General features: G+C 55.4%; 4 protein-coding genes across 8 annotated transcripts; 2 read left to right on the top strand and 2 right to left on the bottom strand.

Moving 5' to 3' along the window:
- The first annotated feature begins 338 nt into the window (after positions 1 to 338).
- ufc1 (ubiquitin-fold modifier conjugating enzyme 1) lies at positions 339 to 1,166 on the top strand. Its single transcript, XM_049737631.2, has one exon. It carries the CDS (start codon positions 499 to 501, stop codon positions 1,003 to 1,005), a length of 507 nt encoding a protein of 168 aa, XP_049593588.1. The 5' UTR covers positions 339 to 498; the 3' UTR covers positions 1,006 to 1,166.
- Positions 1,167 to 1,413: 247 nt separating this feature from the next.
- On the bottom strand, positions 1,414 to 4,937 carry prpf4 (pre-mRNA splicing tri-snRNP complex factor PRPF4). 3 transcript variants are annotated; one of them, XM_049737558.2, is made up of 16 exons: positions 4,801 to 4,885; positions 4,506 to 4,536; positions 4,140 to 4,323; positions 3,837 to 4,023; positions 3,675 to 3,762; positions 3,521 to 3,600; positions 3,361 to 3,454; positions 3,187 to 3,281; positions 3,054 to 3,112; positions 2,848 to 2,974; positions 2,682 to 2,771; positions 2,350 to 2,472; positions 2,113 to 2,220; positions 1,912 to 2,030; positions 1,697 to 1,803; positions 1,414 to 1,563 (listed from the first exon to the last, which is right to left on the bottom strand). In XM_049737558.2, exons 3-16 carry the CDS (start codon positions 4,309 to 4,311, stop codon positions 1,477 to 1,479), a joined length of 1,536 nt encoding a protein of 511 aa, XP_049593515.1. In that variant the 5' UTR covers positions 4,312 to 4,323; positions 4,506 to 4,536; positions 4,801 to 4,885; the 3' UTR covers positions 1,414 to 1,476. The 3 variants fall into 3 exon arrangements, with proteins under 3 accessions (XP_049593515.1, XP_049593514.1, XP_049593517.1); XM_049737557.2 differs by lacking the exon at positions 4,506 to 4,536 and having other exon boundaries at positions 4,801 to 4,937; XM_049737560.2 differs by lacking the exon at positions 4,506 to 4,536 and having other exon boundaries at positions 2,848 to 2,971; positions 4,801 to 4,937.
- A 7-nt stretch (positions 4,938 to 4,944) lies between these two features.
- On the top strand, positions 4,945 to 6,307 carry cdc26 (cell division cycle 26 homolog). Of its 3 annotated transcripts, XM_068652726.1 has the most exons (4): positions 4,963 to 5,107; positions 5,545 to 5,557; positions 5,652 to 5,743; positions 5,836 to 6,307. In XM_068652726.1, exons 3-4 carry the CDS (start codon positions 5,663 to 5,665, stop codon positions 6,040 to 6,042), a joined length of 288 nt encoding a protein of 95 aa, XP_068508827.1. In that variant the 5' UTR covers positions 4,963 to 5,107; positions 5,545 to 5,557; positions 5,652 to 5,662; the 3' UTR covers positions 6,043 to 6,307. The 3 variants fall into 3 exon arrangements, with proteins under 3 accessions (XP_049593579.1, XP_049593580.1, XP_068508827.1); XM_049737622.2 differs by lacking the exon at positions 5,545 to 5,557 and having other exon boundaries at positions 4,945 to 5,107; XM_049737623.1 differs by lacking the exon at positions 5,545 to 5,557 and having other exon boundaries at positions 4,960 to 5,103.
- A 172-nt stretch (positions 6,308 to 6,479) lies between these two features.
- Positions 6,480 to 12,662, bottom strand: fer (fer (fps/fes related) tyrosine kinase). The gene is made up of 20 exons (XM_049737527.2): positions 12,480 to 12,662; positions 11,876 to 11,998; positions 11,261 to 11,392; positions 11,008 to 11,181; positions 10,643 to 10,742; positions 10,386 to 10,569; positions 9,982 to 10,119; positions 9,755 to 9,874; positions 9,535 to 9,657; positions 9,250 to 9,448; positions 9,069 to 9,167; positions 8,614 to 8,820; positions 8,394 to 8,516; positions 8,258 to 8,314; positions 7,977 to 8,095; positions 7,803 to 7,897; positions 7,590 to 7,713; positions 7,335 to 7,489; positions 6,887 to 7,009; positions 6,480 to 6,832 (listed from the first exon to the last, which is right to left on the bottom strand). The coding sequence occupies exons 2-20, from the start codon at positions 11,945 to 11,947 to the stop codon at positions 6,696 to 6,698; spliced, it is 2,481 nt and encodes an 826-aa protein (XP_049593484.1). The 5' UTR covers positions 11,948 to 11,998; positions 12,480 to 12,662; the 3' UTR covers positions 6,480 to 6,695.
- Between the last annotated feature and the right edge of the window lie 7 nt (positions 12,663 to 12,669).

The following is a 12,669-nucleotide window of genomic DNA, read 5'->3' as shown; positions in this document are numbered from 1 at the left end:
TGTTGTTTTCTTTTATTATTATTATTCGTGTTATTATTATCGTTGTGTTGTTGTTGGATTGGTGCTATGTGCACTTTGTTAAAGCCGCATCTGTTGTGAAATGCGCAATGCTGTCATAATAACGGGCCAGAAAACATAAGTGGTCAATATAAGAAAAAATATATATAATTGACTTGCATCATAATGTCTTGGGAAAAAGGAAACTAAAATCCTAATTTTGAATTTTGTCTTGTTGGAGTGATTTGAAGTCGTCGAACAACAAGCAACTGAAGTCAATAAACGAAAATTCTTCATTTGGGTCGTTTTCATTTAATTCACAACCCGGGCCAGTAGGTGGCGGTCATACGCCGGAAAGCAAAAGGCTGAAGAGGAGAGGAAGCGGCCGGCGGCCACAAACGTGACGACGACACAGCGGAGCTCTGGTTCACGTCAGCGAGCGTCGCCGCCGCGGATCGCCTTGTTTGTGCTGTTGGTCCGCTCGCTCGCTCGCTCGTTCCGATGGCAGACGAGGGCACGCGCAAGACGGTGTCTCAGATTCCTCTGCTTAAAACGCAGGCGGGCCCGCGAGAGCGCGCCCTTTGGCCGCAGCGCCTCAAGGAGGAGTACCAAGCCCTCATCCGCTTCGTGGAGAACAACAAGGCCGCCGACAACGACTGGTTCCGCCTCGAGTCCAACGCGGACGGGACGCGCTGGACCGGCACGTGCTGGTTCGTGCACGAGCTGCTGCGCTACGAGTTCCGCCTGGAATTCGACATCCCGGTGACGTACCCGGACACGGCGCCGGAAGTGGCACTGCCGGACTTGGACGGCAAGACGGCCAAGATGTACCGCGGCGGCAAGATCTGCCTGACCGATCACTTCGCGCCGCTGTGGGCCCGTAACGCGCCTCGTTTCGGCCTGGCCCACCTCATGGCGCTCGGGCTCGGCCCGTGGCTCGCCGTCGAGGTCCCGGACCTGATCGCCAAGGGGCTGGTGATCCACGCGGAGCAGCAGAAGGCCTCGTAGTGACGCCACGCCACGCGCACGCGTGAGAACGTTCTGCGCCACGCACGTCAAGCGCTGCCCTGCAAACCTGTGCTCCGTGAAAAGCTATGTCAGTAAAGCATGGCTTAATAATGACTTAAAACGATGAGGAAATAAAATATCCAATCATTTTCAAAAAGAAAGGAACTTGTTTTTCACATTGTGCTGCCTCTTTTGGCGTGCCCAATAGTCTCTGCGGAGGATCAAGAACATGTGTAATATGCTAATTGTTATTACGGCGGGACCATTTCGAGCCAGATGGAGGCTCACTTGGATCGGAAGGCAACACTGTCTTCAACCATACAGATTGTTCAGTTGAAGTGCTTTCGCCCAAAAACAAAAACCGGTCTACATTCAAAGTATGTGAACAGCAACTCAAGTCGCCACTGATGGCTTGAAAAAAAGATGATTTTATTGCGTAAAGAAGCAGAACAAGGCAAACAAGCAACTGAGTCACTCTGACATCCAAAGTTTAAAGGTTCTGTCGTAGGAGCACGTGGCGATGAGTTTGCCGTCGGGAGAAACGTCCACACCCATCACCTGAGCCAAACCAAAAAATGTGGCGTTATCGCTCGTCTCATTTTTGGGGGTTTGCTAAGATAGTAAGGGAGTGCTGAATCCCAGACGTGCTCGTGGCTACTTTGGGATTGGACGGAGAAGAGCAAAGGTCTACCTTGCCCTCATGGCCGGCGAGCGTCTTGAGCGGCATCCAGCCGGGGTGACTCCAAACCTTCGCCACGTTGTCGTACGCGCACGTCAACAGGAATTGGCCGTCCGTGGCTGCAGGCGTACATGCACGCACGCACGCACAGGTTGAGAAAAGGCAATCCAATAGTCAAGTGGCTTCATGGTAGCGAGATTGAGCAGAAACGGAGCGGCGGCACTTACGCTGGAATCGGACACCCGACAAAAGGTTATGGTGGGCGGGGATTGTGTAGAGACACTTCCTGTTCCTCAGCTCCCAAACCTTGCAGGTGTTGTCTCCACTTCCTGTGGCCAGGTGGTAGCTGAGTGAGAGGGGGGAGGTCACTTGTTTGGCATTCTGACAGTAGAAACAAAAATTGGCTGATTGTGGTCTGATTGGCTGACCCGTTGGGGGAAAAGTGCACGCTGTAGATCTCCTTAAGGTGTCCTTCCAGGAAGACCACGCAGCGTCCTGTGCGGAGGTCCCACACTCTGCCGAAGGCATCCAGGCCCCTGCCGCGGAAGACGAGGCCCGTTCAGACGTGTGCCGTCGCCTCGTCCCAAAGACGGCGTTGGGCGCGCTGGCTCCGAGCGCTTGCCTCCGTCCAACGTGGTGGCGGCGGCGAGGCTCGCGGCGCTTACCCGGTAGCCGCCAGCGAACCGTCGGGATGGAAATGAAGGTCGTGAACGCCTTTGCTGTGGCCTTCCTGGTGCAGGATCTCCTCCTGCACCTCCATGTCCCAAAGACGCCACGAGTGATCGTAGCTGCACAGCGGCGAGAGAGAGAGAGAGCGAGAGCGCCATCATAAAACGAGCAGACGGTGAACGCAGTCACCATGATCGTTTGTTTGGCCTTTCTCTAACTTGACCGAAAGCTTGATTAGAAGAAAGAAAAAAAAACAACAAACACATTTTGTCCCATTCGTCGGTCAGCGGCACGCTTTTGAGCATGCGCGGCGGCGGTGGCAATTTACCACGTGGATCCCAAGAACCTTCCGGACGGATGCCAACACACGCGGGCAACCCGCTCGCCGTGGTCGTCGATGCTCACCACCGGCTCGTCGCTACGACCGGCGCACAGGAAAGGCCGCCGTTAGCTTTGACTTTGTTTTCTCCTCGACTCCGCCCCCTCTCGTTTACCTGAGCAGGTTCCACAGCTTCACGGAGCCGTCCGCCGCGCACGAGGCCAAACTGACGTCCGATGGGTCGAGAGACACGCCGGCCTGCGGGCGGAAGACCACCGCGCCCACGTTGGTGTTGTGACCTGCTGACAGAAAGGGGCGGAGTCTTGAACAAGAAGCCACAAAGCGCGCTCGAGCGAGCGACGGCGTTCCCCGGAGGCCCACCTCGCAGCGTGCGAATCAGGTTGCAGTCGGGGACAGACCACAGCTTGCACAAGCCGCTCCTGTCGGGCAAGTGTCGCGTTAGCGTAGCATTAGCTGCTTTCCCGCCAGCTTCTGCGCGCGGCGAGTACATCACCAGGAGGCGGTGGCCAGCATTTTGGAGTCGGGACTGAAGTGGCAGAAGCTGATTGGCCGATCGTCGCCGATCTGACTGCAGAAGTTGTTCAAGTTCTGAGGAGGAGCGACACATCAAGAACAAGCGCCCGCCCGCCCGGCCGCCCGCCCGCCGCTGATGCCAATCGGCGCTCACTCTCAGGCTCTTGTTCAGCTCCTGCTGGCGGATGGTTTTGGTTGCCTCGCAAATTTCCTTTTGGCCCCGTGCCACCTCCAGACGTTTCATCGACCTGCCAGCCGGCACACGCGCTTCTCGTATTTGCACGTCAACTTTGACCGAGTCGTCGGCCACTCACCTGGGCAGAGAGTAACGAGCCAACCAGAGGCGGGCGTCCTTGAGAGAAGCCGGGCCTTCGTGGTACCACGTCTGATGGCACTGTCGAGAAGGCAAAACAAAAACATGGGCGCTTTGCCTCTTCGTACGCGTGTGCGCACGTGCCGATTGCTAACCTCCGCCTGGGATCGCTTGGCTCGCTCTTCGTCTCTTCTGGACTTCTTCAGCGCATCTGGACCCACCACGGACAAAATGCCACGCAGCCTGAACGGTGGACAAGACAGAGGGATGAGACAGGGGATGGAAGTGAAAGCGGACAGTTGAGGGACACGGCTAACCTCTCCCGCCGATCCGCCGGCCCCTCCCCAAACAAGGTGATGGGCTCTCCGAGCGCTCGCAGCCCCGCCTTGACCTCGGTGTCGTCGGTGGATACGGTGATCTGCCGCGCTCGCCGCCTTCTCTCAAATTCGGCCAGCGCTTCCTGTTGCCTCTCGTTGACGTGCTCCTCCAGCTCCAGCGTCTCGGCTGCAAAGCAAAGGGGGACGCGGGTCAGGCAGCGGGACGCGGGTCGGGCAGCGGGCGCCGTGCAGCGGCTTAAGGTTAGGGCCGTGCAGCGGCCGGCTTCAAACGGCGTCACCCACAAGACGAGATGTTGATGTTTCCCGCTTCGATTCCTGCCTTGACGCCATCGGATCCAGTCGTCAAAGCGCCGGCGAGCTCCGCGTTCAGACGCTCACGCTCTTTTTCTTCCAGGCTTCCGTAGAACACGCGACCTTTCTTCGGGGCAGGGGCCAAGTCCTCGTCGTCTGACATCTCGGAGGAATGCTTCACACGAGAATAACGGATTACTGTCATGCACGCAAAGCTGTGCCAACGGCTAACAGTTTACAATCACAGAATGAGTGAGCGGCCACAACAGGAAGTATCTTCGCATGTCAAGAAGGAACGTGACACGATGAGACATTAAGGAATACTAAAAGTATGACCAGAATACACAAGCTACCTACCACAAACGAGTCTCGGTAAACCGAGGATTCACTGGTGCATAATCGTTGTAGAAAAACAATGACAAGAAGAATACATTTTCACCAGCATTTGAAAACGACGACAACAATGAAGAGCGAGCCTATCAAACGAACGTGCCCCGCTACTGTTCGCGGCCAGCGTTAGCATTAGCCACTTCGAGCCTCAAAGTAGCGCTGAACTTTCACATGACAACATCTGACCTTCCTTTGACTTTGTAGCCGCTAGAGTAATGGAAGCCAATCGCGACCATATCTATTAAAAAGTCAGGAAACTCACATTTGTACAAAAGCGATGAGGCGCAATTTGGATGGGAGATGGCCCGGATGTAAAATAATACGTCACATCCTTTTGAGTTCAGAGGTTACACTTGTCGTCGATGAGATGGGCTGTGTCCAAATTCAGAGGAAGAAGAAGAAGAAGAAGAAGAAGAAGAAGAGGAGAAGAAGAGGAAGAGGTTGCGCTTCCTGTTGGCGCTGCAACAGCAACGAAGAACGCCAACATTTCAAACCGCTAACTCGTAACAACAAAAGACTACAAAACTCATTTCGGCGAGGACACAACGCAACTTGGAATCAATTGGCAGGTACATTTTTGCCTACTTGTTGCGTCAAAGGCGGAAGAAATCACCAGCAGCCACCCAACCAGCCACCCACCCTTTTCGCATTCACGCCAAACGTTGGGAAATGCGTCAGTCAGCATGGGCAAAGTGCTAGTGTCAACCACTTGCGAAGCTCTTCAACTCTGTGGACTTCTTTGGGTTACTCAAGTAATGGCGTACTTAAAGAAGTGACCTATAAATTGCAGCAAACACCCCCGATTCCCATGTTTGGCTGACAAGCATCGAATACATACGTACTTACGTGCTTACGTGCTTACGTGCGTACACATCAGCTGTCAAGCAAGAGTAAGATGCACAGACGTAACGTAAGACAGAAACTTATTAAGCCTTCTAAACTTCCATTGTAAACTTGGGCTTTTTGTTGATGATGACTTGACTTTGAATCTACTGTGCGTACACAGCACGTCAAGCAAGGTAAACATACGTTTGCACATTTTGAATGATTGAAGATGACCATTGGGATTGAGTCAAGCTCGTGGGTGTTGATTTGGACTGTCATTTTCACCAGCTTACGAAAAGATGTTGAGGAGAAAACCAACTCGTCTGGAGCTGAAGATCGATGACACGGACGAGTTTGAGAGCATCAAGAAAGAGCTCGAGGTCATTTTTCCATTTCCCATCCGACTCACTCTGGTTGGGCAACGAAAAATAGCAGATTTGGAGTCCCTGGTTGTTGCGTTCCTTTCCTGCAGGCACGGAAACGGCAACGAGAAGAGGTGGAGTCGGGAGCTGGAGTGGGCGGGGACTCTGTGGGCAGCAGTGACATCATTGGGGGAGAAACCCCGCCCACCTGTACCGCGGCGTCGAGGGCGGAGCTTATCAACGAGCGAATTGGCTACAAACCGCACCCCAAAGCCACCACCCTGCCCACCCTCTTTGGAAGTTTACAATTTTCATAAATTCGCTGGATTTATGCGCAAACATGTTGCAATTAGTCGACGTCGGTAAGGCCGGAATTGGATGGATTTTGCTTTTTCAAGCCCTTGTTTTTTGGGAGCCGCTTCCGTAACTGAACTACAAGCACTGCGATCGACGCGCAAATGTTTGATTTTCATCCTAATTGCAGCAATTGCTTTCATTAGTCAGTGGGACGAGCAACGCGACCAGTATGTAGAGAAAGGCGGCAGCGGTAATAAAAGATCAATAAATAACATGGTTACTGATTGTCTTTTCGAAGTTTTTTAAGATTTGCAGAGAAACAAAAAGAATAAATACAAATAAAAAGTAAAGCATGAATGTACACATATATATATATATATATACTGGATATAAAGAGATTAGTGTGGTTGCTATGGTTACAGGGTTAGAAATGAAATCAATTAGTTTCATGTGAAAATAACATTCTAATTGATTTTATTTTCTTGTAATTATTGACGAAAGCGCGCACGTTTCCTGTTTTATTCCCGTTTGCTGACGGGAGTCACGGCAGCTGGCGCTATCGCCATTTGGTAGCAGATGTCCACGTCGAACATTTTTAGTGTTCAAATGGCACGCGCGCAAAAAAAAAAAAAAAAAAAAAAAGAGACCACCAGCACCAAATAAGGAGGCCCCATCATTTCTTCTTGATGGCGGCCAGGTCTCGCTGCAGTTCGGCGAACTTGGGTCGTTCTTCCGGGCTGTACTGCCAACAGCGCTGCATCACCTTGTACACGTCGTCTGGGCACCGCTGAGGACACGCCATCCGGTAACCTAGCGACTGCAGCGTCAGCGGGCGGGCGTATTGGAGCGGGAGACAATGCTCACCTTTCTCCACCTGCTCACGGGCCTGCTGATTGGTCATCCCCGGGTAAGGGCACACCCCCAGACTGAAGGTTTCCCACAGCAGGATGCCGTAACTCCACACGTCGCTTTCGGAGGTGTAACGACCTGCGGGTCAAAGGGCCGCCCTTCACTCGCCACTCGCATTGCTTGTCATCAAGCTAGGAAGTCAGTTTTGAAAAAAGAAAAGAAAAAAAAAAAAAAGGCCCAATGGCTTCGCTCGACGTTTTTAACCAAAGGTTCTTCCGCTCGCGATCGGGGCTCGTCAACCTTTGTCGAAGACGCCAAGAGTCGGAAGCCGGTGGGGATTAGCCAGCCAGCCAGCCAGCCAGCCAGCCAGCCAGCCAGCCAGCCAGCCAGCCAGTCAACCAGCCAGACAGCCAGCCGCCTTTCCAGTGCTCACCACTGACGCTGAGAATGAATGCTTCCTCACCGTAGTTGAGCGCCTCCGGCGCGGTCCACTTAATGGGAATCTGCTTGAGTCCGGACGACGAGTAAACGCCGTCGTCTTCCTGGCGACTCATCCCGAAATCGCTGATCTTCAGCAAAGTGCCTTCGCCCACCAGGCAGTTCCTGGCCGCCAGGTCCCTGGCAGGGCGCAGGCACAGCACAGCACAGCACAGCACAGCATAGCATAGCACAGCGTGAGCGAGTGCCAGCAGGGGGCGCGGTGATCGCCGCCACTCACCTGTGGATGCAGTTCTTACTCTCCAAGTAGGCCATGCCCGCCGCCGCGTCCACGGCCAAACGCAGCAGCTGCTTGGTCTTCAGCTCGTCCTTTTTCTTCCTGAGGAAGGACAGGAAGTCGCCGCCTGACGAGGCGGTCGAGAGCCGGGCTCACAAAGGACGGAGAGGCACGGACAGACGGACGGAGGGAGGGGGGGATGGCGCGCCTACCTACCTGGAACCAGCTCCATCACGATGTAGATGGGCTGCCTCTGAGTGCACACGCCGATCAGCTTGACGATGTTGGGGTGGTCGTACTGTTTCAGGATCCTGAACACAGGAGGGGTTATCAAACGGAAGCTGGCCGTGGAAAGGCCCGCCGCCGTCAAGATGGATGCGGGGGGCCCACCTGGCCTCTGACAGGAAGCGGATCTTGAGTTCCGGAGGCAAGTCTTCTTTGCAGGTTTTGACTGCCACAGGCGTTTTATCTCGCAGCAACGTCCCCTTGAACACCTCGCCGAAGTTGCCCTGCAGGACGATCAAGACGGGTTCATCTCCGGCCCGAGCTCTCTGGTGCTGGCCCACCCGCCATTGCAACTTGCATCAATGTGATGAAACCAAGGCGGTGGCTGTTGATTTTTTACTTTATTACGCTTTTGCACATCTGTTCTTCATCCATGTCGCGCTCACCTTGCCCAACAGCTCGCCCAGCGCCACGTCCTCGTGGTTGAGGATCCACTTTTTGTCCTGCGCAGGTCAGAGAGAATACACACGCGGGTGACACACCTGGGCGACATCATGGAGTCGCTTGCAGGCGGGCAGGTACCTTGACGACGGGGTTGAGGAGCACCACGCCGGACTTTTTGGTGATGAGCTGCTTGGTGGAAAAGTGGTGCTCGATGAGCTGCGGGATAGTGGCGAAGCCCGTCCCCTCGAAGCGGTACTGACTCTAGGCAACGAGAAAGACGGCCAGCGTCAAAGCGGGGTTAGGGCGAGCGCGCATCGGTTCCGACGGCGGGCGGGCGCGCGCACGCACACACACGTACGTCGGCAAACTGGATGATGAAGTGTCGCCGCTGGTCGTCCGAGAAAACGGACAGGACGTACTCTCCCGGTTTTCCGTGGCTCTCCCTCACCAGGAAGTCACCCTGCTGCCGAAGCAGCTCTTGGGCCTCTGTGCGGGGGATGGCGCCGTGGTACCACTCCTGCTCCGCCAGGGGGCGCTCCGACGACGGGACGACGTCGAAGAAATGCTGACAAAAGGGAACGCGTCATTTGGAAAAGCAGATGAGAATTTGGCCACTTGAAGAAAGAAAAAAAAAAAAAAAAAAAAAAAAAAAATCAAACTCATGGAAAAGGGCCCTTTTCTGAAGACCAGTATGGATCGAAAAATGGGGGAGGGTCCATGATCCATTTTGACATGGAAGACTGCGTGATTGTTGGCCAAGTGTGGGATTTTGGGACGTGGACTTGGACGGCAACGTTTTGGAGGGGGTCTCACCGAGGACGAGGAGGCCAACATGGCTTTTGGCGAGCGGATCATTCCGGCCAGCGAGTGACGCAGCGTGTCCAAGCGAGAGCTCTTCTCCTTGCCTCTATCCTGGAAGGAGCAAAGACAAAGCAAGGCATGAGGCAAAGCGGGCTCTCTCGCTCGCTCTCCCATCGGGGAAAAGCGCCCTTACGGCCGAGCCCAGCGAGCGGCTGTCGTCCTCGTAGGGCGGAGCCGGCGGCGGAGGAGGAGGCGGCGGCGGCGGGGCGTCCGCCATCGTGGCGTCCAGCAAGGCCTTCTGGGAGGAGAGGCGGGCTTCGGAGCTGCGCAGCGATTGGACGCTTTGGCGCAGCTCCAGGAGGGACAGCTTCTGACTGAGGAGGAGCACGCAGCTGAGGACAGACACACAGACACGTAAATCAGACACACACACACACAGACAGACAGACAAACAAACAAGCATGCCGCAGACACTGACTCGGACTTCCTGTCGGCGTTCTGCTGGCCACTGCTGATCTTGGCGTCCAGGTCGTCCGCCAGGGCCTCTTTGGTCCTCAGATTCTGCTGAGTCAGCGCCAACTCCTCCGTGGCAGACGACAACCTGTGCACGAGGCAACGCGCAAATTAGGAATGATTTTCTATTTGGGAGCACTGAAACTGCTGAAGACCGAAGCAACCGGAAGGATCCGGCCGCTCACATGGCCCGAAGACCGTCGGCCGTCAGCGTGTTCCAGAGGATCTCGTCGGCCGACAGGTGGTCCGCCTCGTCCAGCAGCGACGCGTCGAACTCCACGCTGGCCTCGGGGCTCTCGGGAGACCTGCGCGCACAGGCAGGCAGGCAGGCAGGCAGGCAGGCAGGCCCGCGCACAGGTCAGCGGCGCTGCTGTCGGGAAGCGCAAAAGGCGAATCCACCCGCCAGGGCCACCTGTATGCCTCGATGAAGTGCTGGTACTCGGCCAGCGGGTCAATCTGCTGCACCGCCGCAGAAATCTCACGATGGACTTTGACTACCTCGTCAGTCAGCAGACTGCTGATCTCGCAGTACTCTTCCAGAATGTTCTTCCTGCACACACGTTTGGCACGGGTGGTGAGCACCCGCCCAACCGCCCGCCGCTCAGCTATCCTATCCTTTCCCACCGGGGCCTTCTGGCAATTCCCCTTGCCAACGGAGAGGAATGCAAGGCCAAGCAAAAAAAAGCAAGCAAGCAAGCCGACTGACCCACTGACCGACCCACTGACCGACCGACCCACTGACCGACCGACCCACCGAGCACTTGCCCCAAATGTTCCCGCCTTTGATGGGCCACACGCTTTGCGGGCGTTACTCACAGCGCCAGCGTCATGTCCTCCTGCATCCTCTGGAGGGCGTCGAGGAGCGCGGGCGCCGCGCGCCGGCGATGGTCTTCCTGCGCGGCGCGCGCCCCGCACACGGCCACCACGTACTGGTTGTGCAGGTTGTGGAGCTTGGCCGTGGCTTTGTCGTAGCGCTCGTGAGCGCGCTCCGCCTCGCGGCCTGCCCAAAGAAATCTGAAGAGACCTTTCGGGGCGGCCGAGTCAACTTTTCGGCCGGCGGCGCCAGGGCAAACCTTTGGTGAGAGCTTCCCGATACTTGTCCTTGGCGCTGTTGGCGTCGCGGCTCAGCTGGCGATACGTCGACTTGAGCTTGTCCAGGTCGCTCCTGGTCACCTGGCAGAGAGTGACGTTGCTTTTTTATTCTTTTTTTAACATTTATTTTGGCCGCTTTCCACAGCGGCTTCATTGGCTTTGATGACAAGTTTTGTACGAGCGCAAGATTTAAAAGGATAAACAGAGAAGGTCGCTCGGTGTCGTGGACGAGAGGAAAGCGCTATTTTGAAATGCAGCAAAAATGACGACGGAAAAGGGCACAAAAATCAAGACATGAAATGGCAAGCCCCAAAACTTGTGAGCGGCAAAAAGATTTGCGGCAGACCTTGTGCTTGTGGCTCTCCAGCTGCTGATGAAGACTCTGGTAGCTCTTCTTCACCTGCTGCTTGTCTCTGATGAGCGTGGCGAGGCGGTGCAGCGGACCCGAGTTCAGGTCGTCGGCGTGGCCCCGCATGACGCGACCCAGCGCCTCCGTCTGACGCACCACCTGCGACCACGACTGACACGAGACGGGCGCGGCGGTGACCGACGGGCGGCGTCGGCGGTGACCGAAGGTCGGCGTCCGCCTCGCCGCTCACCTTGCTGACGGTGCTGACGTAGTCGGCCGCTTCCTGTTTCTCCACCTGCTGCGTCAAGCTGAGCAGCAGGGCGGCGTACTCCTTGTCGCTCTTCACGCGCAGGGTCATGAAACGCTTGACCGTCTCCAGCAGCTGAAGACATTGACGACGGGCGTCAGCTCGCGTGAGTGACGTTGCCTTCCAAATAATCCGTTCATTAGCAGCTCAACTATTTTCGGCGCGACCGACCGTTTCCAAACTCACGACGGCGATTCCGAAATTCGGCGCCACAAAAGAAAAGTCGGTCAATGAATTGGAGAATTGGCAATGGATAAAAGACTTTGCATACTGCACCGGCAAAGAGCGGACGAGACATTCGCTTTCTCTTATGGTGTCACTTATTAATGAAGAAAAAAAAAAAAGAAATCAGCCAAAAGAATCAGTCAGGCCCTAGGTCAAATTGTCTGAATACTCTGAATTTGAGAGCGCACAACTCAAATCCTTGAGACAGTCCCATGCCAGTTTGCAGGTACATTTTGCTCAGACTTCTTTTGCAATTATTGTCCGCGGCGGCCCGAATTCCTGCTTGCAAGAAGGAGGAGGAGGAGGAGGAGAGAGTGTAAAAGGCCGACATACCTTTAATTCCCAATCCTGCAGTTTGAGTAATCCCTCATGGGAATTCCTTAGATCCCGACCGAAGCCCATCATGTGTCAGGCGGCGTAACGGCAAAGTCGTCGGGGGAAAGTTTGCATGATCCACTGAGGAGAGACCCCCAAAATAAAAGAAAGGGGAGAAAGGGGAAGGGGAAGGGAAGGGGGGGGACAACAACGCTGACTTAACCTTCTGGGCGCTTGTTTTTTCATTTCACACAACTTTCATTCTTCCAATATGTCAACGTGACATTAACGTGTTAAGTGCTAAACACTCCGTCGCGGTCATACGAATCTTAAAAACCAGCAACAGCAAAGTAAAGCACATCACAATGGCTGCTCGCCCCTGGACCAACTCCCAAGCTACTGCTGCGTCTATAGCACCCGGAGCCCCAGCCCGAGCCCCAGCCGGAGCCCCAGCCCCAGCCCGAGCCCCAGCCCCAGCCCCAGCCCGATCCCCACCGACAACACCGAAGCGCCGGCTGCTGGCAAACTTAAGGAGAAGTGCTTGCGGAAGGAGTGAGCCGAGTCCCCGGGTGGGACCGACCGCGCGCGTCTTGTGGCTCTCCTGCCTGCGGCGCCAACGCACCCGGAAAGCGGCAATTGGGTTAGGGCGACACACTCGGTGTCCGGTCACCGCGGTCCTCTGCGGTCCCCGTCCGCGCTCATCTCGCACTTTGAGCAGCTTTTCTCTTCCGTTTTCCACTTTCTCCCGATGCCGTCCTCCACGGAGCTAACAGCTAAGGCTAGCAAGGAGGAGCTTCCGCCGGAAACGGAAA

The sequence above is a fragment of the Syngnathus scovelli genome, chromosome 13 (genome assembly GCF_024217435.2).
Source record: "Syngnathus scovelli strain Florida chromosome 13, RoL_Ssco_1.2, whole genome shotgun sequence".
Classification (NCBI taxonomy): domain Eukaryota; kingdom Metazoa; phylum Chordata; class Actinopteri; order Syngnathiformes; family Syngnathidae; genus Syngnathus; species Syngnathus scovelli.
This window is presented reverse-complemented; position numbering and strand designations above follow the sequence as displayed.

Coding starts and splice junctions, on each gene's coding strand:
- ufc1 (XM_049737631.2), top strand. CDS start 499: ATGGCAGACGAGGGCACGCGCAAGACGGTGTCTCAGATTCCTCTGCTT.
- prpf4 (XM_049737557.2), bottom strand. CDS start 4,311: ATGTCAGACGACGAGGACTTGGCCCCTGCCCCGAAGAAAGGTCGCGTG. Junction 2,975..3,053: donor CCTGATTCGCACGCTGCGAG/GTGGGCCTCCGG, acceptor CCTTTCTGTCAG/CAGGTCACAACACCAACGTG. Junction 2,031..2,112: donor GTGCACTTTTCCCCCAACGG/GTCAGCCAATCA, acceptor CCTCTCACTCAG/CTACCACCTGGCCACAGGAA.
- cdc26 (XM_049737622.2), top strand. CDS start 5,663: ATGTTGAGGAGAAAACCAACTCGTCTGGAGCTGAAGATCGATGACACG. Junction 5,744..5,835: donor GCATCAAGAAAGAGCTCGAG/GTCATTTTTCCA, acceptor CCTTTCCTGCAG/GCACGGAAACGGCAACGAGA.
- fer (XM_049737527.2), bottom strand. CDS start 11,947: ATGATGGGCTTCGGTCGGGATCTAAGGAATTCCCATGAGGGATTACTC. Junction 10,570..10,642: donor TCGGGAAGCTCTCACCAAAG/GTTTGCCCTGGC, acceptor TTCTTTGGGCAG/GCCGCGAGGCGGAGCGCGCT. Junction 7,010..7,334: donor GCCGGAGGCGCTCAACTACG/GTGAGGAAGCAT, acceptor TTTGACCCGCAG/GTCGTTACACCTCCGAAAGC.